Below are 24,393 nucleotides of genomic sequence, written 5' to 3' on the forward strand. Positions count from 1 at the left end.
TGGGGGCAGTTTTGGGCCTGTGGTTATCATATTAGTGTATTTATTTAAATAGTGAAAAACGTTTTATTATTTTTACTGATATTCGTGTAGCATTTTTAGAATCACTGACTCTTTTTTTCATCTTTATATTATTAGAACATTGGTGTCTTGAAATTATTTGTGTAGATACTTCACATAATCTGCATTGAATTCCAGGAGAGAAAAGTGATGTTAAATTTTTGTTGTAGATACAGTTTATTGAGTACGGCAGGATCGAGTACCTCTGTTTATAAGATCATTAAGCTTTGCTTACTTTTGCTTTCACAAATTTTAAGATTCTAAAATAAAACACAAATAAAAAGAATCTGGTGTACATTGATTTCAACAATCAGGGTTTCACTTGAAGCTACCGTGTGTGTTAGGATTAATGCAGCTCAGCGGAGTACTGCTGTCAAAGCACAGTGGGTCTGTGACTGGGGTGGGGGTGGGGGATGAACATCAAGGTACGTCCAGGTCCGCGCAGAGTAGCTTGGAGGGTGAGTGGTTTCTCTTTGTTCTGATTTGTACTTCTCATTCTAAAAATGATGTGGGGATGGAGGGGAAATGAAGGGGGAGGGGCGGCGACACAGTCCGATTTTCCCCGAAGCCTGGGTCTCTTATCTCTTTCTCTTTGCGGGGCTGGTTCACAGTGAAGCTGTGCGTATTTAAGGACCACAGCTTGCAAAGAAAGCCCTCCAGGAGAGTGAATCGTGAGGGGAAAGGAGGGCTTTCGGGGAGCAGAGAGAGCTTGCCTCCGTCTTGTACGGCGGTTCGAAGTGAGGTTGAACTGAACTTTTGGTGTCTGCGGGTAGAGCTGCAGCCAATGGTGGAGTAAGGACTCTGAGGCCAGAAGAGGCGGGGCGCGGGTTGACAGGTGGTGGGGCTTCGGGCTAGAATAGAGACTAGCCTCGGGAAGGCAGGGCTTCTGTTGATAAAGGGCGGGGCTTCAGGTTAAAGGGGCGGGATTTGGACAGAACTACCCCCTGGAAAGGGGCATATGATAAGAAGGGGCATTTCTCACGACCCAGAGGTGACAATAGAAAGGCAAAGCGCTCAGAGAGCATAGCCACAATGACAGAAGGCGGCTGCCTTCCGGATAGACCTATGTGAAGGCCTGGCTTCTGTTGATAGAGGGCGGAGCTATCTCCGGCAAGGGGCGGGGCCACTTTGCGATCTGGAGGAGGGGCTTCTGTTGACAGAGGCGGGGCTTATGTTGACAGAGGGGCGGGGCGGCTCCCTACCTCCCGCTGTAACAATCGGGGCGTAAAGGCCGGGGTCTAAGCCCAGGGGAGCAGCCGGGTTCTGGAGCTGAGAGCCGGGCGCGGAGAAGGCGCGCGCGCGCGGGCGGGCCCTCCCTCGGCCGGCTCTTCTCCTCCCACACCCCGCAGCTGGCCGCTGGGGCGCGCGCCTCGCCTCACCCTACCCCTTCTCCGGACCCTCCATTCTCCGCGGGGCCTGCCGAGCTCCGAGGCTGTGTGACAGCCCGCCGAGCGGTTCCGGGTGTCGGGTTCACAGGTCAGAGTTGACTCCCTGAAAAGTGCAGCAGCTTTGAAATGCAAGATGGCGGCGGCGGGGCGCTGAGAGGCGCGGCGGCCCCTGCAGGTAGCGGCGCGAGCCGGTTCCGGGACAGGCGGGCCGGGGCTCCCCGGGGCTGGGGGTGGGAACAGGCAGCGCAGAGCCCGTGGCCGGCGCGTGGACGGGACGGAAGAGGGCAGCCCCAGGGCAGAGACCCCGGGGAATTGAGCGCGCTCGCGGCGGCGGGTCTTGGGGCGGACCCGGCGCTGGGCGTTCGAGAGGGGAGGGACCGGGCCTGCCAGGGCCTGGCAGCGCCACTGGGGGACAAACCTTGAGCCTCCTTCGCGCTTTCGGGGTCTCTGGGGCCGGGGAAGTAGCTGGGGGGTGGGGTGGGCTCTGTAAGGGAAAATCTCAGCCCTCCTGCCTACGGGAGGATTGAACAACTTGGGGTTGTTGGGGGGAGTGAAGGGAGGGACTACGCCGCAGGGAGGGAGGACCCCAGCAATGTGGAGGGTCCCAGGGGAGGTCGGGAGCCGTACTCTGCAGGGGCGTGAGACCTCGTGGGGATTCGGCCACCCTCAAAGTAAGCAGCGAGTCTCTTCATGGAGCTGAGCTCACTGGCTTTGGGGCTAAAGCGCCGAGAAACCGTTCGGGAAAGCTGGACCCCACTTCAGGAAAGGCTGGGCACCCATTTCGGGGCCAGGCCGTGCCCCTACTTCGGGGCAAGTCTCAGAGTTGAGTCTTGAAGAACTATATTACGTTTCGAGGAAGCCCTGGGACTCAGGGTGAAGTTAATTACAGAGAATGGAAATGTTATCTGTCCCTTTTAGGAGGGAGACCGGGAGGCGACCAGGGACTGCTCCAAACCTAGGGCCCGAAGGGAACAATCTCCTAACCCTTGCAGGGAATGAAGGGCTGGGAAGGGGATGGCAGGGGAAGCGGGTCCGCTGGCAGGAAAGAGCCCTGGGGGCTGCCCCTTCCCAGTGGAGATCCACCAAAGTTCTTGGTAAAGGGACTTGAAATTCTGTTTCAATATGTCTCTTCCTCACTGGGTAACAGCGAGGAAAGAGCAGAGCGCTGGAGAAGGAACAGTATCCTTTGGCGTCCTTAGGCTAGAGAAGGGTCAAGCTCTGGCAAGGCTTGGGTGGGAGACGCGGGTAGGGGAATGAGGAATGGAGCGGGGACAGACAGATGCGGGAGGAATGTAGGGAAGAGACCGGCAGAGCGGGAACTCCACACCAGCTCCGAAGAAGACCACGAGACAAAAACAAGAAAAGAAAAAACACCAACAAACCGCACAAAAGCAGAAAAGCCAGAAAAGAAAAGAAAACCGTAACGGAAAAAAATAAAGAATATTATGAAAGGAGACTAATCCTTGCTTGCTGGGGGAAGGAGGGAATGTCAAGGAAAGGTTTCACTGGTACAGAAATCATCCACTATGGTCCTCCGCTCTACCACTGAGCTATGGAAGGCCTCGCCTGGGACAGAAATCATAATGTGACCAGGTTGGGATTTCACGTAATTTGAAAAGAAGAAGCGATTCCCTCGGAGGTGAAGAGGCTAGCAGAAAAGGAAGCATCGCAGGATGGGGAGACAGGATGGCTCACAGTCAGGGAGGAAGCCACAGCTTTCCCCGGGACCAGTGGCTGCGGTTTGAAGTGTATGTGTGTAGGAGGCACCTACATAAATGCACCTTTAGATCTGTGGGTATTGATCATCGTTGCTCAGTCTTTGTCTGAAAGCTTTAACTTGTGTTATATGGTGCTACTTGAACTATCTTTGCTTCTGAAAAATTATCTTGAAGAAGTCATTTGTTTTTCTGCCAACAGTGAGGAGGAACGGGAGTTGCTTCTAACGGGGATATTGACCCTAGTATATCCATAGATTTTATTTCTTAAGTAGCAATTTACACTCCTGATTTGAAGCAAAAGAAATGTGAGTGCTGCCAAAGACAATAATGTGGTAACCGGATGTAAAAGAAAAAGGGCTTTCATGCGTATTTTTTCCTCTCAGTTTTTCTGTTTACTCTGAGCATTTTAGGGCTAAGCAGACTAATTTTATGCACAATAAAATGTAAAGTCTTGGGTCCTTTCCATATAGAAATGATAGCATTTCATGTATCAGTGAATCTTTTTGTAAAAGAACCTCTTCAGATGCTTTATTTAGTGATCAGATAAAAATGAGAAAAAAAGACCTGAGTAACTGATGACAGCTGTGATCCATACAGATATCTGGAACTAGTCTACTATTTTTAAAAAGTTTCAACATATTCAATGGAAATGTTCTTTAAAGCACATTTCAAGTGTAAACTAGTTTAGAGCTGCACATTTGGAAAATTTTTATACATGTGTGTTGTTTTTTGGTTTCCCCAAAGTGCACGTAGCTCTAGTTTTATATTCAATTGTGAACAGATTAGGCTGGGAACCAGAGTGGTACTGATGCCAGATGGTTTGAAAATGTGCTAAGGCAGAAAACATAAGTGTGCCTGCACTGTGAACGCTCATTAGTAGATGCCTTTCCTTATAGCAAGCTGATTATTTCACTGAATTTGGAGGACTGTCCACAAATGATGTACCAGTTATTTCATCTTTCATGATACCTGTATTATAAGTTTTTAAAAATAAATGTGAATAAAGTTTTATAATTTTTTCGATTAATGAAGTTAATAGCATAGGTGAGGTGGGTTCATTTTGGAGACTTTCCCCTTTTTATATTATATTCCACATTAAGACTGAAAGGTGATGTTATGATGTATTATACATTTTCATGTAATGTTAGTTGGGCACAATAATGTGATATTTGGTAATACTTTGCTTTAAATTGTAGCTTTATTCTTAAGCGGAAGTACTCTTAAATTATTAAAACGATAACACGTGTAGCTGAGGAAATAACCTTTTTATTTACATTATAGCATTGTGGATTTGGGCTCAAAAGACTCTACTTCTTTGAATATTAATAGTGTAGTCATAAGTTAACCAGACTTGCCTGACTGAAGCTGCTGATTACTAATCAGGATGTATGAGTTTACATTTTATACAGTTAATTTTTAAAGTAAATATTTATGTAATTTTTTTTAAGTAGTTGCCAGATTTTGGTCTTAAGGAATACTTAATCTTCCTGGTTTTTATCGCCAGTATTCCATAATGTGTTTAAGAGGCATAAGGATGGTCTTATATACCTTTGGTCTAAACAGTATGATGATATACTTTGGAAAAGAAGTGTGTGTGAGCAGTTTAAGAATGACATTTATTCAAGGGAGTCAAAATTGAGTAATTCATATTTTATGCAGAATTTTTTTTTTAGATTTAGATTTTTTTATAAGTATCAAAGCTTATCTGAGAAAATTGAAACATTGATGTGGTAGACATATCATTACATATTTATAATTTTAAATAACAATTCTGTCACTAGATTTTAGTGATCTCATATTTCCCATAGAATTTCTGACTCTTTTTTTCCCCTTCCTAAAAGTCTTTCTCTTTTTTGATTTTTGGGAGGAATGAGAGGAGATAGAAAGATACTGATGTTTCTAACTAAGCTTTTTACTCATGTTATTCTTCTATGTAAGTGTGTTTACTTTCCAATATTGTCAAGAAGAAGTTTGTTAAAACTGTTCTGGGCATGGACTATACTTGGGAGTGGGGGATGGTGAAAAGAGGACAATTTCTCTTTATTACTGTGATAAGATGTTTTATATCAAAGGTTTGTTAGTTCTATGAAACACCCCTTAAAATGTGTCATAGACATGATGCCTGTTGAAGCTAAGGTCAGATAAAATATGTGAATGTTGGGGTGGGGGTGTAAATTATGACTGATTAACATCTACCTGTTAAAGCTAACTTATTATAGCATTGCTTGATATGATCAAAGGTATGAAATGGAAAATAAAACTGATTGATTATTGCCCGGACTTTTAAAATGTTTTATACTGTTTCAATTTTTAACAAATTTTAAGCAAAGACTTCCTTTGTTCTATAAGTTAAAGTTAATACCTTAAGAAAAAGTCAGAAAAATCTAATTGTGAGCTTATTAATGCCAGGAAGTATTCCAAACACTTTACATGTGTTATTTCTTTCGATCCTCACAGCAACCCTGTTTTACAGATGAGGGGGCTGTGGCTCAAACAGACTAAGTCACTTGTCTAAGACCACACAGCTAGTATATGTCAGAGGTGGAATTTGAATCCATGCAGTCTGGTTCCAGAGCCCAAGCTCTTCATCTTTATTTACAATCCACCTTCTAGTGCCAAAACAACTCATCTATTTTATTGTAGACTGTATATGGTTAAGATGACTCCTTTAACTTTTGAAGTTCACTCTAATCCTGAATTTATACAAAGGTACTGTGAATTAGAAGTGTTCTAAAGTAATCCCAGTATCAGGAACTGAAATAACATCAGGCAAGTATGCTTTTTGTCTAGAAGTATCGTGGAGCTCATATGTTGCTCCTGTAGTTGCCTTGGGCCTTCACATTTCTTGGCAGCTCTTCTCAAGAGACTCCCGTTCAGTAAAGCATTTTACATTTACTGTGTGATTTAAGAGTGGATTCAAACAGGTTACCAATTTCCTATAACATTAATAATTCATTTTGGAAAGTAACCTCCCGTCTTTGGCAGCTGTTCCCTATCTTCTCTTCTGATCCACATCCTTGTGGGTGGATGGCTTAGGAGAGGCGGAACAAGGAGAACCCAGGAAATGAAATTGTAGAATCCCAGGCTGCAGAGATAACAGGATGCTCCACTGTGCTTACCAGGAAAATGCTCTTTTGCTTTTCATGAAAATAGTGTAACTATACAGCTGAAGCTTTAACTTAACCTACAAGTATTTTACTAAAGGATTGGTAGATTTACATTGTTTTTGACTTAAGAGGGCTCTTTGTAAACTTGTATATAATAATAGCAAGAGTCAAAGGATAAGGTATTGGGGGGAAATCCTCTTCCTAAATATTCATTCACTATGGCTACAGAGTTTCAGTGCTTAAACAACAACAAAAATGATTCAACATTTCAAAAGCATTATTTTTGTTATTTAATAACAGAAACAATTATAGTTTTTATTAAATTTTCCTGATAGGTTTAACTCTGAGTAATATACCACAACATTTTGGGACACAAATCTGAGTTTTCAGAGAATGGTTTTCAGTTTATTTGTACAATTAAATACTTCACAATGCATTCATTGATTGAAAAGCCATTGGTCATAGTTTTCTTGCAAGAATGAAATAGTTAAAACACCAGTCATTCTATTAGATACCACATATTTAGGGGTAGGGTACAACTAGTTTATTTAAGTAGTACTGGCCTATTGCCAGCAGTAATAATTCACTCCATTGCAATTAATACATAGTAAATTTGGATACAGACATCAGTAAGTTTATATGTAAACATAGAAACATATACCTCTTTCCATCTCTTAGTTTAACTACATTGTCTTTCATAACTTTTGTGTAGTAATTTTTTACAATCCCCTATTTCTTAATCTTAGCTTTCCTATGATATTCTGCATATCTTCACATTTTGAAATTTTTTATTGAAAATAGTATAATGGTGACTTAGTTGGTACATAGAATTTTTTAAAGCGTAGTTTTCAATTTTTGTGTTTCTTACTAATATTGGTTTTGATATCTAGGATGATTCTTTTAAAGTTTCTATGAGGAAACTAATTTTTTTCAAAGTTACATTTATTTTTTAAAAAGCCAAGGCATAAATTTTAAAGGTTCCTAATTAAGACTGAGTCATATCTAGAATAATAAAGTGATATTACTTTTTTTGTAGGAGATGGCAGATAGGTACTTTGGACCTGCTGGTAATGATGGCCTGAGCTAAAAACATCTCCTAATTTGAAGGGACACCCTTCCGTGTCAAAGAACAGAATGCTGAGGAAGCTGTGGCAAGTATGTGTTCCATTGTTTTGATAAGGTAAAACTCCGGTACTGAATGTGCTTAGTTTAGATTCCATGACACTATATTTGGCTAAAGTTTTAAAAGCTTTTCTTTAAAAATCAGCATATATATTCCTCATACTTTGTAAAGAAACATACTTTTGCCCTGACTGGTGTGGGTCAGTGGGCTGGGCATCATCCTGCAAACTGAAAGGTTGCTGGTTGGATTCCTGGTCAGGGCACATGCCTGGGTTGTGGGCCAGGTCCCTGGTTGGGGACTTCCGATAGGCAACTGATTGATGTTTCTCTCCCTCTCCTTATCAAGACAATCAAAATTCAAGCGTTAAGGTAAATATAGACAGGAATGAATATATAAAAATGAAAGCATCGAAGGAATTGTGGCCAAAGATAATCTAACTTTAAAAATATAGGAGTATTGGTTGCTTCAGTTTCAAAGGTCACAGTCCCACGCTTCATAATAAATCTATGTGTTATATTTATAAGTGATTTTTCAATTGATATTTGCTGAAATCCTCTTGTTTCAGGCACTGTATCAGGTGCTGTGGTAGCGCGGTAGCAGTGCTAACTAAACAAGATCAATGAAGGTCACGTGGGCAGAGATGTTTAGTGTGGGGAAATCGATCCAGAAATTTTACTGTTGTTTTGCCTTATGTCCAGAAAAATGTTTCAGGAATAGTTCCTGAAAATATATTTTCAACAGCCTATTAAAAATATTTAATTATAATTATAAAATTAGGATATTAATACTCAAATACTTTAATTTAGGTTAAATATACCATTATTTAACTATCCAAATATATTTTTACATAATTGTTTATATTTATCTTATAATATATTTGCTTTTATAAGAATAATTAGATTACATAATATGCTGTTTGAAATATTTATACTTTAGTTCAATTGTTATTTTAGAGTGTTCCAGAAAGTACTAAGAAAGATTACATAACCATTAATACTGTTGTTCACTTTCATTTTTTAAAAATTGAGTTCTTACAAGTTGACATTACCAATCTAATTACTATTATATTTCAAAGTACTTTTCAAAATTGAATGATTATATTCTGAGTGAACGAAGTAACAATTGCTGTATTTTGTAAAGGGGGGAGATAACAGACAGATGAATGGTTTTTCAGCCTCTCAATGATAATCTCACTTGGAATCAAGAATAGCATTCTTGTGTTAGGCTGTTTGTGAAAGACGTCACACACTTCCTTGAGAAAAATAGGGGAAAACTATTTTCAGCAGAAAATTACTTTAGGGTCAGACAAACTTAACAAAAATAGGAGATTTCATTATAGCGCTAGTTTGTATGTCACTTTCAATATGTCACGTACCTACCGACATGCCAGCAGAAGGTAGAAAATCAGGATGTTAGTGTCCTGGACACCTTCAAAAACACACTTCACTCCTCAAATCTGGGGGCAGAGCTTGCCAGGAGAAGTCTGTCCAGCTTGGATTCTTCTTTTAATCTTTAGCAGTATTAAGGTCAGCTTTCTCAGGTGGAAAAAAACAGGAAAGAGGATAGAGTTTCTAAACCTTTAAGCCTTAATTAGCATTAACAAAGAGATCTTCTGACATTATATTATCTTTGGCCACAATTTCTTAGATGCTTTCATTTTTATTACATTCATTACTGTCTATATTCACCTTAATACTTGAATTTTGATTTTCTTGAGACCAATTTGGAAATTTTTTTGAGACTTCTTAGTTAATAATTCTAGATACAGTAATTTTTAAAATCATTTGTTAGTACAAATTTGGGTTGTCTTAATTTCTCATTTAATTTTTTAAAAGAACTTAACTGCTGTTTCTAAATATTTTTACATCTTAGCTTTGAAAAATGCCTCAGGAGTGTAAAGGCCAAATTGTTTTTGCTTGTGTGAATTTGATCCCATTATTCTTTGTTTCTACTATTATTTAAGGCATTCTGTGATTTTGGTGGGTTTCAAACTTTTAGTTTTAATACAAACATGTAAAAATAAGTATTTTCAGCTGGCTAAACAGAACTCTGACTCAGAGAGGGAGAAGTGAAACTAAATAAAAGAGAGTCCAAAGAATTTTCAGTGTATGTATGAATACATATTTCAAGGGGTTCTCAGTTGGTGTATTTTAGTCACCCAAAGAACAGTTTTATTTAGTTGGTACTAGGTCAAAACTAACATGATCTTTAAAAATTATAGTTATCTTCTAAATGTTCTTATTTGACCCAGAATTGGTATAAAAAACAAAGTTTGTTTTTATTCACATAAAACCTTACCAAAATAACATTCTTTTGTGGCTAACTAGGCCAATAAACTATCTGTTAATCATTTAATTTGAAGTATAAGACAGCCAAAAAAAATAGAGGCTTGGAAATTCAGTGTAGTTATGGCTCTGCCTAACTATAAAAATTTTTGGACCTTTTTTTTTTTTTACTATTAAGTGTAGAATTTGGAACAGTCCTTCACTTTTTATTGTGCATTCCATTGAGAACTTATATTTTAATCTTATTAAAAATGTAACACCATTAAAGTACAGTTTTCTCTTGGAAGAGAAAGAATAACTCCAAGTTCAACTTTACATTTGCTTCCTTGTAAAGACTAATTCTTTGAATGAATTTATCTCCCTTGTTTCGTTGTTACATAGTCCACAAATTTAGATATACACTGTTCATGCATAAAACTGATTTGTTAGAACAGAATTATAGATGCTGGTAAATATTTGTTGAATATTCATTGCTCAATTTTCATAAGCAGAATGTTTTATATTCGAAGATGTATTAATATCCTAATGACTAAGGTAATTTTATTAGTAAGGATTTTACCATTGAAAGTAATCAATCATAAAATAAGCACAGTTGTTGTTATAAGTCCTCTGTAAATGTGTGCTTAGTGAAGTAAAATTCATGTTATAATATAAAATAGATATATTTTAAAGATTTTGGGGGGGCAGATATTATTGGGGCCTTGATAGTCACTGTGTTGGGCCCTGGGGAGAGCTAAACAGACATTCTTTCTGGCCATATAAGAACTGCTATTAGAACTGTCCAAAATTTTTATAATGTGATGAAATAAATTTTGATTTCATTAAATGCTTTTCTGGAGAGAAACTTTGTTGTAATAATTTTGACGAGTTCAGAATTATGAATTGATTAAGGAACAGCCTACCCTCAGGAGAAGAGCCAGGATGCAGATAGAAACATGGAAACTGTCTTGGCCTAGATCTAAACCTGGAGGTTATGGGTGCTCTTGAGGTTCTTAGAAACAGTCTGAGTCTCAGGCCTGGGGCAGGAGTACCAAAAAGTATCTGGAATACCACCTGAATGCCACACAGAAAGGACCACAGAAATATTTTAGTCTATTTGCAATTTTAAGGCCTTAAAACTACTGTTGAATTTTATAATAAAGCAAAGTAATAACAATATTAAAGAAAACTTGTAGCCCTGGCTGGTGTGGCTCAGTGGGTTGGGTGCCGGCCTGTGAACCAAAGGGCCACTGGCCAGGTCGATTCCCTGTGGGGGCACAGGCCTGGGTCTCGGGCCACGTCTGGAGTTGGGGGTATGCGAGAGGCAACCAATGGATGTTTCTCTCTCTCTCCTTCTCCCTTTAAGAAATAAAATCTTAAAAAAAAACAAAGAAAACCTGTAAATAGCACAACACAAAAATTTCACCTATCTCATGTAGAAAATGTATTTTCATCTTGTCTTTGTCCACATGCGTGCATATTTTCCCATAGTGTTCGTATAATTAATACGCAAATTTTGTTTGATTTTTTAAAATTTAACAGTAAATGGGTATTTTTTTTATATTCCTTACTCTTTTTTTTTCTTTTTCTTTTGGGCTTATTACTGAGAGCAGATTCTGGGTATACTAAGGCTCCCAATGGAAAAGTCAGCCTGTTTTTCCCGAGAACAGCTTCTTGCATCATAAGTTTTTGTTTTTAAACATTTCCCCAGCTTTATTGAGGTTTGATTGACATACAATTAATTGCCCATGTTTAAAATATATGATTTCATGAATTTTGGCTTAATTACTCTTCTGATTATCATTTTTAATGGCAATCTAACAATTAATCGACTTGATCAGTTATTTTTTAACATATTTCTCTACTGAAAGGTTAACTGAAAATAGTTTTCAAGTGTAATTATATTTACAGTGCTGGGTGCACATAGAACATAATTTTTCCTTTACTAGCAGACTTCACTTTAATTGTGTTTTAATTGCAAAGGCACTTCACTACTCAGTTGTGCAATTGAACTCTAACCCCCTCTTACAGGTAAATAGTGCAACGTTCCCCAAATTGATTTTGAGCTCTATTTCCAGTGACCTTCAAATAGAGGATAAAATGTCTGTCAGCTAATAGTAATTTCTGTATGGCAATTTCCCTGTCCCAGCCCAACTGCACTCTAATGACAAAAGGAGATGAATTGGAACTAAAACATATAAATTTTTATTCTGTATTTTTATCCGTTCTGCTTTTTCATTCAATATGTATGGCTTGCCAGCTGCTTAAGTTCCTTGAGAGAGAGATGAAGGGAAAAAGAGTAACACTAAGTAAATAGTATTTCTTCATCTCCCAAAAGAATTTTTCAAGGACTGGAAAATAGCATTCATTAGTTGTCTACTGTGTATCAGAGTGTGTGAAGCATTTTATTTTCCTCAGCCTCTGTGAATTAGATATCACTATTCTTATTTTCTCCAAGGCAACCCTGTCTGTTTCTTTTCTGGAAGCCCCCTACAGTGTGCTCATATAGTTTCTAATATTTCCTCTCTCAGGCATTGATCATAATAATTATTCTAAGTAATTGTTTACTGACTCTTTTCCTTGCTCAACTGCTAGTACCTGGCAGACCAGGGGCCATTTGTCATGGTCACTGCCATATCTCTAGTGCCTAATACAGTGCCTGGCACATGGGTGCCATTCAACAAATAGTTGAATGAATGTGTTGAATTGAAGAGTTTTGGTTTTATAGGTAGGAAAACTGAAGTTGATACTGAAAAACTGTTCCAATTATCTAGCTGCCACCAAAACCTGTGGTTTTACCATGTACCATAGTGCCTCCATGAATTTATTCCTCTGGGCCTGGGTTCCTTCTTCCATAAAAACGGGGTGACTGCACTGAGGCCCTTGCTTCCCCCCAGATTATGACTATAAGGACGCCTTTGTGCTTTGGTTTATTTTTAGGTTATATACTATATAGGTATTATAGTAGAATTGAGCCATTGGGCCAAATGTTGAGGCTTTTTTGGGAATTCTCAGTCCCACTTTAGAAATACATTAAAAAATATAATGACTCTGGTTTTGTTAACAAAATGTGAGCAAACAGTTTTAGGAGTAATGAGGAAAGAGTTTACAGTATATAGTTGGGTATAGAAGTAACCTGAAGTTGAGGCAATCTGTAACACCCAAGATGATCAGATTTTTAGGCTTTTGCATTAGTGAAGACTTTTTAAAAAGCCTTTCTTTTAGGTAGCTTATTTGAATTTAATTACATGATATTACCAAGACCAATGCTTTTAAAAGAAAAGGCATAAGTGTGTGTATACATCATTAGATGGTACTATAACATATGAATGTTTTGTAATTTTCATGTCTTTAAGCACAAAATATTTAAGCTTTTAAAATTTGTTTATGTCTGCTTAAATTTGAATGAACTGACGATTCTGAGTTAGTAAACTATAAGAAAAAGAAATGAAAGTAACAATTTGGTAGCATATTCCTATTTTTATGCTAGATAAGATAAAAAATAAGTTTAGCCCAAGAGTTAGAGAGCCAGAATAATAAAGAGACCTTACCTCCTCAGGTTTCCCTTTTGTATCTCTTATTGGTACTGGCTACTTCATTCCACGCCTGGGTGTCTGCCCTAGGCCTGCCTTCTGCAGTGAAACCTGAAAGGACACATTAAATTCACTTGAGATTAGTTTTCAAATTTCATGGCTCAACAGTAGCAAGCTGAGAAGGATTTTTGATGAAACTGATATATTGTCTCAAAAGTGTTTACGTTTTTAAGGCAGAGGCCTTTAAACACATCTTGGAACTCATCAGAGGTGGAAGTAGGGATTGTGGGATCCATGGGATGGGGTCAGGAAGTAGTTCATCCTCTTTACTTCTACAGTCAGAAGCTATTCTTTTTATCTGTTTTGGGCTGGGGCTTCTCATATAATTTTGTTAGAAGAAAGGGCTCCCTTGCTTAAAACAAAAAGTTTGAAAACCACCACTATCAAGAAAGGTAGTTTAAGGGAAAAAACTATCTTTGATATTTAAAAAATTTTTCATGTTTCAATTACAGTTTACAATCAATATTACTTTGTGTTAGTTTTAGGTGTCCAGCAAAAGTGGTTACAGTCATATACTTCATAAAGTGATCCCACCAATATTTTCAGAACCCACCTGGCACTGTACATAGTTGGTACAATATTAGTGACTATGGTCCCTGTGCTGGACTTCATATCCCCGTGACTGTTTGGTAACCAATCTGCACTTCTCAATCCCTTCACCCTTTTCATCCAGCCCCCAAGCCTCCTACTCTCTGGCAACTATCAGTGTGTTCTCTCCATGGGTGTTTCTGTTTTTGTAACAGAACCCCTGGGCTGCTCCCATTGAAACAGAACCCACAGGCTGTTTAGTTAGGGGCCCGATTGCCCGCCGCCAGAATTATAACTCTGAATACCAGAGTTTGATGAAAAGAAAAAGAATTGTTTATTTACACATAGTCCTGCGTCCCCCTCCCAGACCTAGCCAGTCTTAGGGAAGTCAGAAGCACCATTTCCCTACTTCCTAGGCACAGTTCAGCTTTACCAGCAGCTGCCAATCACTCAGTTCTGATTGGGGAGGTCCTTTCTGTGCTGTGGTGCCCGCCAGCTCTCAATGCAGGGCAGCATGGATTCTCAGCGTCCTTGCAAACTGTCTCAGCCTCCTTGTAAACTGCCTTCTTCCTGTAAACCGCGTGGATCTCCTCTCCTCAAAACCGCCTGGCGAGAGCTTCTTCTTTAAGCAGCCTGGAGTCCCCTTCTCCAAGCCACATGGAGGGAGCCCACCAGAGCGAGAGCCAGAGAGTGAGGGCCAGGGAGAGAGCCTCCTAGAGCCCGAAGCCAGCCCAAAATGTCCGCAGCTGCTTCTCTCTTCCTCCCTGCCTCCTCTCTCCCCCTCACTGCGTCCTCTCACGCAGTGGGTGTTGCAAACAGTCCTGACCATTCACAGAACCCTACGTAGGCTCTGTCTGCTTCTTCCGTACCAGCCCACAGTCCAAGACCCCTCCCAGACCTGAGTCTTGGAAGTAAAGCGGATTTTTGCAACAATGTTTCCAGCCACTAGTTCCAGGCATGCAAGGGCATCCTGAAAGCTGCTTCCTTTTCCCTATCTCCCAGCGGCAAGCTCTGGGGTTTGTTTTTGGACTCCCCTGTTTCTGTAACATTTTTTGTTTATATTCTTTAGATTCCACATATACAAGTGAAATCATATGGCATTTGTCTTTCTCTGACAGACTTATTTCACTTGGCATAATACCCTCTAGGTCCATCCATGCTGTTGCAAATGGTAACATTTCATTCTTTTTTATGGCCAAGTAATATTCTACTATATATGTTTACCACCACTTTTTTTTTTATCTACTCTTCTATTGATGGGTACTTGGGTTGCTGCCATTATCTTGGCTATTATAAATAATGCTGCAATGAGCATAGGGATGCATATATTCTTTTGAACTAGTGTTTTTGGCTTCTTTGGATATACATCAATACCAAGAAACGGAATCGCTGGGTCATAAGACAGTCCCATTTTTAATTTTTTGAGGAACCTCCATACTGTTTTCCATAGTAGCTATATCAATCTATATTCCCACAAAACAGTGCACTAGGGTTCCCTTTTCTCCATATCCTCCCCAGCACTTGTTTGTTGATTTATTGATGATAGGCATTCTGATAGGTGTGAGGTGATATCTCATTGTGGTTTTAATTTGCCTTTCTCTGATGATTAGTGATGATTATTAGCATCTTTTCATGGGTCTCTTGGCCTCTGTATGCCCTCCTTGGAGAAGTGTCTATTCGGGACCTCTGCCTATTTTTTAATGGGATTATTTGTTTTTTCAGTGTTAAATTGTGTAAGTTCTTTATAACTTTTGGCTACTAAGTTCTTATCAGATGTATATCTTTGACTTTTAGTTATTAACATCAATATCTATGGTCCTAGGAGAATAAGAGTCACAAAATAGCTTACTTCCCTGTGGGCTTTGTGCTCAACCTTTTGCTTTACAAGATCATGCTCCACCAACTGAGCCGTGCAGGTCAGGACTAGCTTTTTCTGTTTGTTTGTTTTGTTTAAATTTTTTTTATCCTCACCCAAGGACATTTTTTTCATTGTGTTTAGAGAGAAGGGAAGGGGGGAAGAGAGGAAGAAACATTGATCTCGCAAACCCACATCCTGGGTATGTGTCCTGACCAGGAATGAAACCCATGACCCTTTGATCTATGGGATGAAGCTCCAACTGATCCACACTGGCCAGGGCATGTTGAGTTTTGTAGGACTGTTTTCCTATTCATTCTGGTTCAGGTTAATCAAGTCCCTACTTCTGGCTTCTTGTATGCAAAGGGAAGACAGAAATGAATGAGAGGCAGGCCAAGATTGCTCAGCCAGAAGAGCATTAGGCTAAAGATACAAAGGTCATTGGCTCAATCCAGAGTTCCAGGGGCTTTGCTATATCTCAATAAAGCTATTACTTAAAAAAAGAAGGAAAATAATGAGACACAAACCTATAATGAGTAGTAGGATGTGGGACAGAAATGCAACATTTCACTACTACAACACGGTCAATACTAGACTAGAAAATAAACCAGAGAGGAGGCCAGACCAAGTTAAAACAAGAAGGTGAACTATAAGGCAGACAGAGAGATCCTCCCATCAAGAACACAAACATGCGCTCTGGCATAAGGGTCAGCCTGCATTGAGTATCCCTGGAAGAGCAATCGTTTCTGCTGTGCTTAAGGTATAAGGGAATAGGAGTTAGGAGGGAGGGTGGCAGGAGGCTGAGGTCAAGGCCGGGTTGTGAAGGGAACTATATGTGGCTTCAGGAGTTTGGACTTTATTCTTTCATAAACTTTAAGTCAGGAGACTGATAGGCTTAGATATGTTTTATAAATTCTGGTAGTATTGTGGAAAATGACTAAGAATGATGTTTCTGAAACTTAGATCATTCATATTTGATCTTTGCTCTTTGCCATACTTGGGCATGCTTTAGGGATGATGAGTTAGACCAGTAGGAAGAGGGCATACCTGATGGACTGAATTTCTTACATACTTAATGGTCATAGTCCCTGAGTATCTGTGACTGGCCTTTATAGTTTTAAAGATCCTCCCTTGTCAACATATTATCACTTCACATTGATAATAGTCTTGCCAAAGCAAACTCCCCAACTTCCCTTCCAATGTATAGCTAGCTGAAAGATCCAAATAAACAAGCCTGTGGGCTGACCCATGAGTACAGTACATGACCTTTAGTGAGTTGGCTTGGAGACATCTATTTTAATCCTTAGAGGACTTTTTTCCTGGGTCTGGACTTATTCTAGATTTTTATAACTGAGTGACCAATAACTTCATAGAAGTGAAATATAACTGTAATTTGTTTAAAAGATCCTAATCACTCACTTAAAAACATTTTTAAATTTATTTCAATGTAGGTGATTGGAGTTGTGCTTCAAAAATTTCAACAGCTGAACAGTATTTTATCTGCCAACAATAAGCTCTTTACTTGATTGCGCCATGAAAAAGCTGCTAATGAGACTCGTTGAGCACAAAAACAGACTTGAAGAACCAAAAGCCATTGTTTTCAAATGAAGAATACTGAGCAGTTCTAAGCCTCAATGCTTTTTAATCACCACTGAGGTTTCCCCCATAACAACAGAATGGCAAGCAGGCGAAAATCCACAACACCCTGCATGGTCCTTGCCAGTGAACAGGATCCAGACCTCGAGCTGATATCAGATTTGGATGAAGGGCCTCCTGTACTCACGCCTGTGGAAAACACCAGGGCAGAGAGCATCTCAAGTGATGAAGAAGTTCATGAATCTGTGGATTCTGACAATCAGCAAAATAAAAAAGTTGAAGGTGGCTATGAATGTAAATATTGTACTTTTCAAACTCCTGACCTGAATATGTTTACTTTTCATGTGGATTCAGAACATCCCAACGTAGTGCTAAATTCTTCCTATGTTTGTGTCGAATGCAATTTTCTTACCAAAAGGTATGATGCACTTTCCGAGCATAATCTGAAGTACCACCCAGGAGAAGAGAATTTTAAGTTGACTATGGTGAAACGAAACAACCAGACAATCTTTGAACAAACTATAAACGATCTGACCTTTGATGGTAGTTTTGTTAAAGAGGAGAACTCAGAGCCAGCTGAATCGACAGAAGTTCCTTCTTCGGGAATACCTATCAGTAAGACTCCTATCATGAAAATGATGAAAAATAAAGCGGAGAACAAACGGATTACAGTTCATCATAACTCAGTGGAAGATGTTCCTGAAGAGAAAGAGAAGGAAATCAAACGAGACCGGGAGGAAACTGTGGAAAATGCAAGTTCTTCAGCTGCTGAATCTAACACCAGTACTTCCATTGTCAACAGAATACACCCACATGCTGCCGGCACGGTGGTGACCCCGGCGGCAGTTCTTCCCGGGTTAGCACAGGTGATAACCGCTGTGTCAGCGCAGCACAACTCCAGTTTGATTCCCAAAGTCTTAATCCCTGTTAATAGCATTCCTACCTACAATGCTGCATTGGATAACAACCCCCTTTTGCTTAACACCTACAACAAGTTCCCTTATCCTACGATGTCAGAAATTACTGTGCTTTCTGCTCAAGCAAAATATACAGAGGAACAGATCAAGATATGGTTTTCAGCCCAACGTTTAAAACATGGTGTGAGCTGGACTCCCGAGGAGGTAGAGGAGGCAAGAAGAAAGCAATTTAACGGGACAGTACACACGGTACCTCAGACCATAACTGTTATTCCGGCACACATTTCCGCAGGGAGCAATGGCTTACCGTCCATTTTACAGACATGCCAAATAGTTGGTCAGCCTGGCCTGGTCCTTACCCAAGTAGCTGGAGCAAACGCCTTGCCGGTAACAGCACCGATAGCCTTGACCGTGGCAGGGGTGCCAAATCAAACCAGTGTACAGAAAAGTCAGGCCCCTGCTGCACAGCCTACTGCAGAATCAAAGCCCGCGACAGCAGCGGCCCCAACTTCGCAACTTGTCAAACACGAAGCCGCACCGGCAAACGCCGATTCATTTGGCATTCGGGCAAAAAAGACTAAAGAGCAACTGGCAGAATTAAAAGTCAGCTACCTTAAAAATCAGTTTCCCCATGACTCAGAAATTATCAGGCTTATGAAAATCACAGGCCTGACAAAAGGAGAGATTAAAAAATGGTTTAGTGACACGAGGTACAACCAGAGAAATTCAAAGAGTAATCAGTGCTTACATCTCAACAATGATTCCTCCGCCACCATTATAATAGACTCGAGTGATGAAACCACGGAGTCCCCAACTGCGGTCACTTCGCAGCATAAACAGTCCTGGAGTCCTTTCCCGGACTTTACTCCCCAAAAGTTTAAAGAGAAGACAGCAGAGCAGCTCTCGGCCCTGCAGGCAAGTTTTCTTAACAGCTCCGTACTGACAGATGAAGAATTAAATAGGTTAAGAGTGCAAACCAAACTGACCAGGAGGGAAATTGATGCTTGGTTTACAGAGAAGAAGAAATCAAAAGCTTTAAAGGAAGAGAAAATGGAAATAGATGAAACTAATGCAGGGAGTTCCAAAGAAGAAGGGGGAGAAGCCCCTCCCGCAGATGAATCCGCTGCACCTAAGTCAGGGAGTACAGGCAAAATATGTAAAAAAACACCTGAGCAGTTGCACATGCTCAAAAGCGCGTTTGTCCGAACACAGTGGCCGTCACCAGAAGAGTATGACAAGTTGGCGGAAGAAAGCGGGCTTGCTCGAACAGACATAGTTAGTTGGTTTGGGGACACCCGTTATGCTTGGAAAAATGGAAACTTAAAGTGGTACTACTACTACCAAAGCGCCAATTCGAGCGGCATGAACGGTCTGTCTTCCCTTAGGAGGAGGGGCAGAGGGAGACCCAAAGGTAGGGGAAGAGGAAGGCCGCGCGGGCGGCCTCGAGGAGGCAAGAGAATAAACAACTGGGACAGGGGGCCGTCACTCATAAAATTTAAAACTGGAACTGCAATACTTAAGGATTATTACCTGAAGCACAAATTTCTTAACGAGCAAGACCTTGACGAACTTGTTAACAAATCACATATGGGCTATGAGCAGGTCAGAGAGTGGTTTGCGGAAAGACAGAGAAGATCAGAGTTAGGGATAGAATTATTCGAGGAAAATGAGGAGGAAGATGAAGTCATTGACGATCAGGAAGAGGATGAAGAAGAAACAGATGACAGTGACACTTGGGAACCCCCGCAACATGTGAAGCGGAAGCTTTCTAAATCAGATGACTGAAATGTAAGTTGTTAATCTATTGAGTGTATATTCGTCAACTGCACACATTTAGAACAGCCACCTGGTATCTACAGTCTCTACTTGTGATACTTTTTTTCTATAATAGTTTTCTTTCACTTAATAAGAAAACTAGGTGCTACGAGTATAGCCAAGAAATATATGATTATTATGTGTAGTCTGATTATTGTGTTTATTATGTAGAGTTTAATGTTGCTTTAATTATTTATTTTTTAAATGAAATGTTTTTTACTTTGTTTAAGGGAAAGTTACCCATTCTCTAAGAAGGGAGACTGGTGGGCGGGAGGGAATTCACAAATACTAAAGATAACTAAACTGTATTTTCTGCAACCCTCCTTCACTAAAGCTTCATTTTTTGCCTATTTAAGGAAAGAATTCAAAAACGAAAACTAAAAAGAAGGGGAAAAGTGTACCGAAGGAAAGACTTGCCACAGGGGTGAGGATTGCTCAGTTTTAGGAAACTAGGTGAAAATGGCTATCTTTTTTTTTATTCATTGCATTTCCCTCCAAATATTTCATTTTTAACTAGAGTTTAAAATGCCTTACGTCTTAAAATTGCTCAGTATTTTTTCTATTAAAGGCCAAAGGTCTGTTTTGGCTATATATAAATTCCATGTTTGCTTTAGGTGGCATCTGTTTTTGAAAACTGTTATATAAATTATTTCTGTCTTAGAGGTCAAAAGGTAAACAACAGATTTTATATTAAATTAACTCAATTGCCTAAAATGTATTTTCATTCTTCAATATTATACAAACCTGCTACCAGCAGACACACTGTATTTGGTTAAAAATATTTCTCTGAGGTCATAAAAGTTCAAGTAAATATACTTTAGATGTAAAGGTTTGGCATAGTCCTTAAATCTTCATTCTTTAGGTTGGATTAATTAAAATTTCACTGTAATTGCAAATCAGATCCCTGATTTGGAGTTAAGGACTTCAATTCTTAATACTTTTGGAATTCAATAGGATAGTTCTATTCTTTACTCTCAGTTTTTGAGTGTTCCAGCAATGCATTTGCCACGAAATGTTTGTATTTGTCTATCAGTAGTCCAAAAGCATCTTACCAGAGATTACTGCAGTGTTGTCAAACCGTAAAGCGGGAAAAGAGGCACAAAGCCTTATGATCATATGAGCATATTTACGTATTTCCTTAGCTTTATGCATCCCTTTCCCATCCTCTACTATTATGCTTTCTTAGACTGCAAAGTATCTCCTTAATTCTCCCATGTCTCCCTCCTTGGTCTTATTTATTTTGTTTTAATATAAATTACTTATAGAGAGCTTAATATGTACCAGACACTATTCTTATGGCTTAGCAATCCTTTTCCAGGTTTTCTTCTCATTAACATTATTCTTCAGGCAGAGAAACAGATGGAACTAAAAATGGACCTACTTTTGAGTAAATCTCATTCAGGTTATAGAGCAAAATGTATCATAAGTCACAAGAAGTTCAACAGCTTTATCCTGAAGTGCATTCCTCCATTTCCTAATGTCAGAAATCTTCAGAACAGGCTTTTTTTTCTGACCCAGGTGCATACAATATTTTTAACAGGCCTTTTTTATTTTTTAATTGCTAAACACAAGACTGTGCATTCAGCCAAGATTAAATCAACAAAATTTTTGCCACAATAAATTGTTGTTGTAGTAACCTCTTCAGTGATTTTGTAGGGAATTGCTGTCTTCTAAAAAATAATGTGAACTTTTTAATATAACTTAGTTTGACCTTACTTTAAATTTGTGTGGATAATTCTTATGTTATATATATTAATACTCTAATAGGTACTATGGTCAAAAATTTCACACAAAGCCATGGTTTTGAAAAAATTGTGTCATATATGTTATACTTACACTTCTGTGGTACATATACAGGTTTGCCTTGCTTTTAAAATACGCAAAAGTATAAATTATAAAAGACATTAGTTAGCAAGTTATCATTGACTTAACAAAATAACTTTCATCTTACAAAAGGATTCACCAAAAGTTTCCTCTAAATAGTTACTTTTTAATTTAAATATGGTTCAACTTAAAAAAAAGTAGCCAAAACTTTTCCAAAATAGTTACTGCAAAATGTGAGATACCGTGATCCCCGCTTGTCCTCAGGAGATATGTTCCAGACCCTCTGTGGATGCCTGAAACTGCAGATAGGACCAAGCCCTGTATAAACTTTTTTTCTATACATACATACCTATGGTAAAGTTTAATTTATAAGTTAGGCACAGTAAGAAATTAACAATAGCTAATAAAATAGAACAATTAAAATAACATACTGTAATAAAAGTTATGTGAATGTTGTCTCTCTCTCTCTCTCTGACAACCCAGAGGGCTACTAAGTAACAAACAAGCAGGTAGCATATACAGTATGGATTTGCTGGATAAAAGGATGATTAATGTCCTGGGTGGGACAGAAGGGGATGGTGTGAGATTTCATCATGCTGCTCAGGACAGCATGCAATGTAAAACTTATGAATTGTTTATTTCTGGAGTTTTCCATTTAATATTTTTGGACTGTGGTGGACCACAAGTAACTGAAACTGCAGAAAGTAGAACTATGGATAAGGGGGGTTACTGTACATATGTGTCGTTTACCTTGTAGAGTAAGTCCTCACTTAATGTAGTCAATAGGTTCTGTGACTTTCAGCAAAGTGACATACAGTATAAGGAAACCAATTATGCCATAAGCTGATTGACATAAACAAGAGTTAAGTTCCTGCAGCCTCTCATCAATGTTGTAATGAAACGATGTTGAACAAATCAATGTTATTCAAGGACCTGCTGTATTTAAGCAGAAAAAAATATAAGAGTTTAGACTTCATAGTTTGTTTATTACAAATACTGACAATGAAATATATACTTCCTACTAATAATTTTCAAATAAATTATTACATATAAGTGAAAAATGTCTATAAGCAAATGTGGTTTATGCACAACGTATCCAGAGGAGTTGCACGCAGAGTCTAGTGCATTATATGAGACATAGGTGGCATATATATAAGATATATGAGTGAATACAGAGGGTATGTTTTCATGGCTAATTTATATCATTTTTCTAAAAGTGATAAACATTAAAATATAGTTTTCTTTAAATTTTTAGTTTTTTATTATGTTTTTCTTTTATAGCTGCCTAAAACGTTGGAAGAGAATCAGTTCTTCAACTCAAGATATCTGATTTACTGTGAATGGGCCCAATCTTTAATGACACTGAAAGCCTTTGGGGGCATAGACATTCTCAAAAAATAGGATCCAATACCCAAAATAAACGGAACTTAATGTTGTGCCAAAGTTAAACTACTGCAGCTGGTGTAAGTTCTGCAATGTAAATAGAACACTAATTTAAAAACAAATTATAAAAATTCAAATTTTAATACAGTACATTTTTATTCTGATATGATAGAGACATTCTGACTCTTAGACTTTCGGAGGGGGTTTAATGACCACTAGAGCTTGTCCTCATAATTTTGTCCAGTGTAACACTGTATGTCGAGTAGGATGGGCCTTGTTGTCTGTATTCTTAGACATGTGACTAAGCTAATAGCTTTGAGTGACCAAACAGTTTCTAGAGTAAAAATTGTTAGAAACAGGAGAAAGAAAAACCTGATTTATTTCTGTGTCTTATTTATCAGGCCCTACACGAAAATTAAAAGTTAATGCATGGGCTTATACATTCTCAACATAAGCAAAAATACAGCCTATTGACACATGTTGGAACAATAAGATTTTGTGGTATTATTGGCTCTTAGTGATGAGATCTTCCATAGATACCACTATCACTACTTGTAATGCTTCTGTTACTTTTGTCATTTGAAGCTGAATTTGCTTTTTATTAAGCTGAAGATAATCAACACTGAAGAAGGAAAAGAAACTGGCATTAAGAATTTGGATAGGGTGAAACTCTGAAATAAATACTGTACCAATTATATGGAAATCAGAAATGTTTGTACCAGTGTCAGATCAGAATTTTCAAGAATTATCTTTCAGTGAAATTCTACTTTGTGTAACAATTTCAGTGAATAGAGAAAAAATTCTGAACTGATCTGAATGAGTTAATAGTTAGCTTTTCACTTATGAATCATGGAAGTGTTCATTGTTAACTCTTGCCATATAAGAAGACTGAAAGTTTCTACTAACTTATAAACTTTGTAAAGACAGGTGCTGTTTATTCATGTTGAGAAGGACCTCTCTTTTGTGACTCTCGGACCATTTTTCAAAATGTGCTTTCTTCATAGAAGAAATGTTCAGTTCAATTAGCTTTGGATTTAAAAACAATTTTTTTTTTTGAATGACCAGATGTAGTGGGCTTGGTCAGTTTGATCTAATTTAATGAATAATAAATATTAAATTCTTGTTTTACCTAAATGTTTGTTGGCTAATGAAAATGTTATGAAAAAGCCTTGAATATGCATGCTGCTTTCATTTTTATAAACTTTTTTATTTTTTAACTATAGCT

General features: G+C 38.7%; 1 protein-coding gene across 4 annotated transcripts; it reads left to right on the forward strand.

The window, feature by feature from the left end:
* Nucleotides 1–1,266: 1,266 nt before the first annotated feature.
* Nucleotides 1,267–23,990, forward strand: ZHX1 (zinc fingers and homeoboxes 1). 4 transcript variants are annotated; one of them, XR_016512351.1, is made up of 5 exons: nt 1,267–1,620; nt 7,307–7,425; nt 17,085–19,934; nt 20,318–20,414; nt 23,067–23,990. XR_016512351.1 is itself a non-coding variant. In XM_090283399.1 (4 exons), the coding sequence occupies exon 3, from the start codon at nt 17,310–17,312 to the stop codon at nt 19,929–19,931; it is 2,622 nt and encodes an 873-aa protein (XP_090139525.1). In that variant the 5' UTR covers nt 1,267–1,620; nt 7,307–7,425; nt 17,085–17,309; the 3' UTR covers nt 19,932–19,934; nt 23,067–23,990. The 4 variants fall into 4 exon arrangements, 2 of the variants coding, with proteins under 2 accessions (XP_090139525.1, XP_090139526.1); XR_016512350.1 differs by having other exon boundaries at nt 20,318–20,385; XM_090283399.1 differs by lacking the exon at nt 20,318–20,414.
* The last annotated feature ends 403 nt before the right edge of the window (nt 23,991–24,393 follow it).

Source organism: Furipterus horrens, unplaced genomic scaffold (genome assembly GCF_987537825.1).
Source record: "Furipterus horrens unplaced genomic scaffold, mFurHor1.1.pri manual_scaffold_7, whole genome shotgun sequence".
NCBI lineage: Eukaryota > Metazoa > Chordata > Mammalia > Chiroptera > Furipteridae > Furipterus > Furipterus horrens.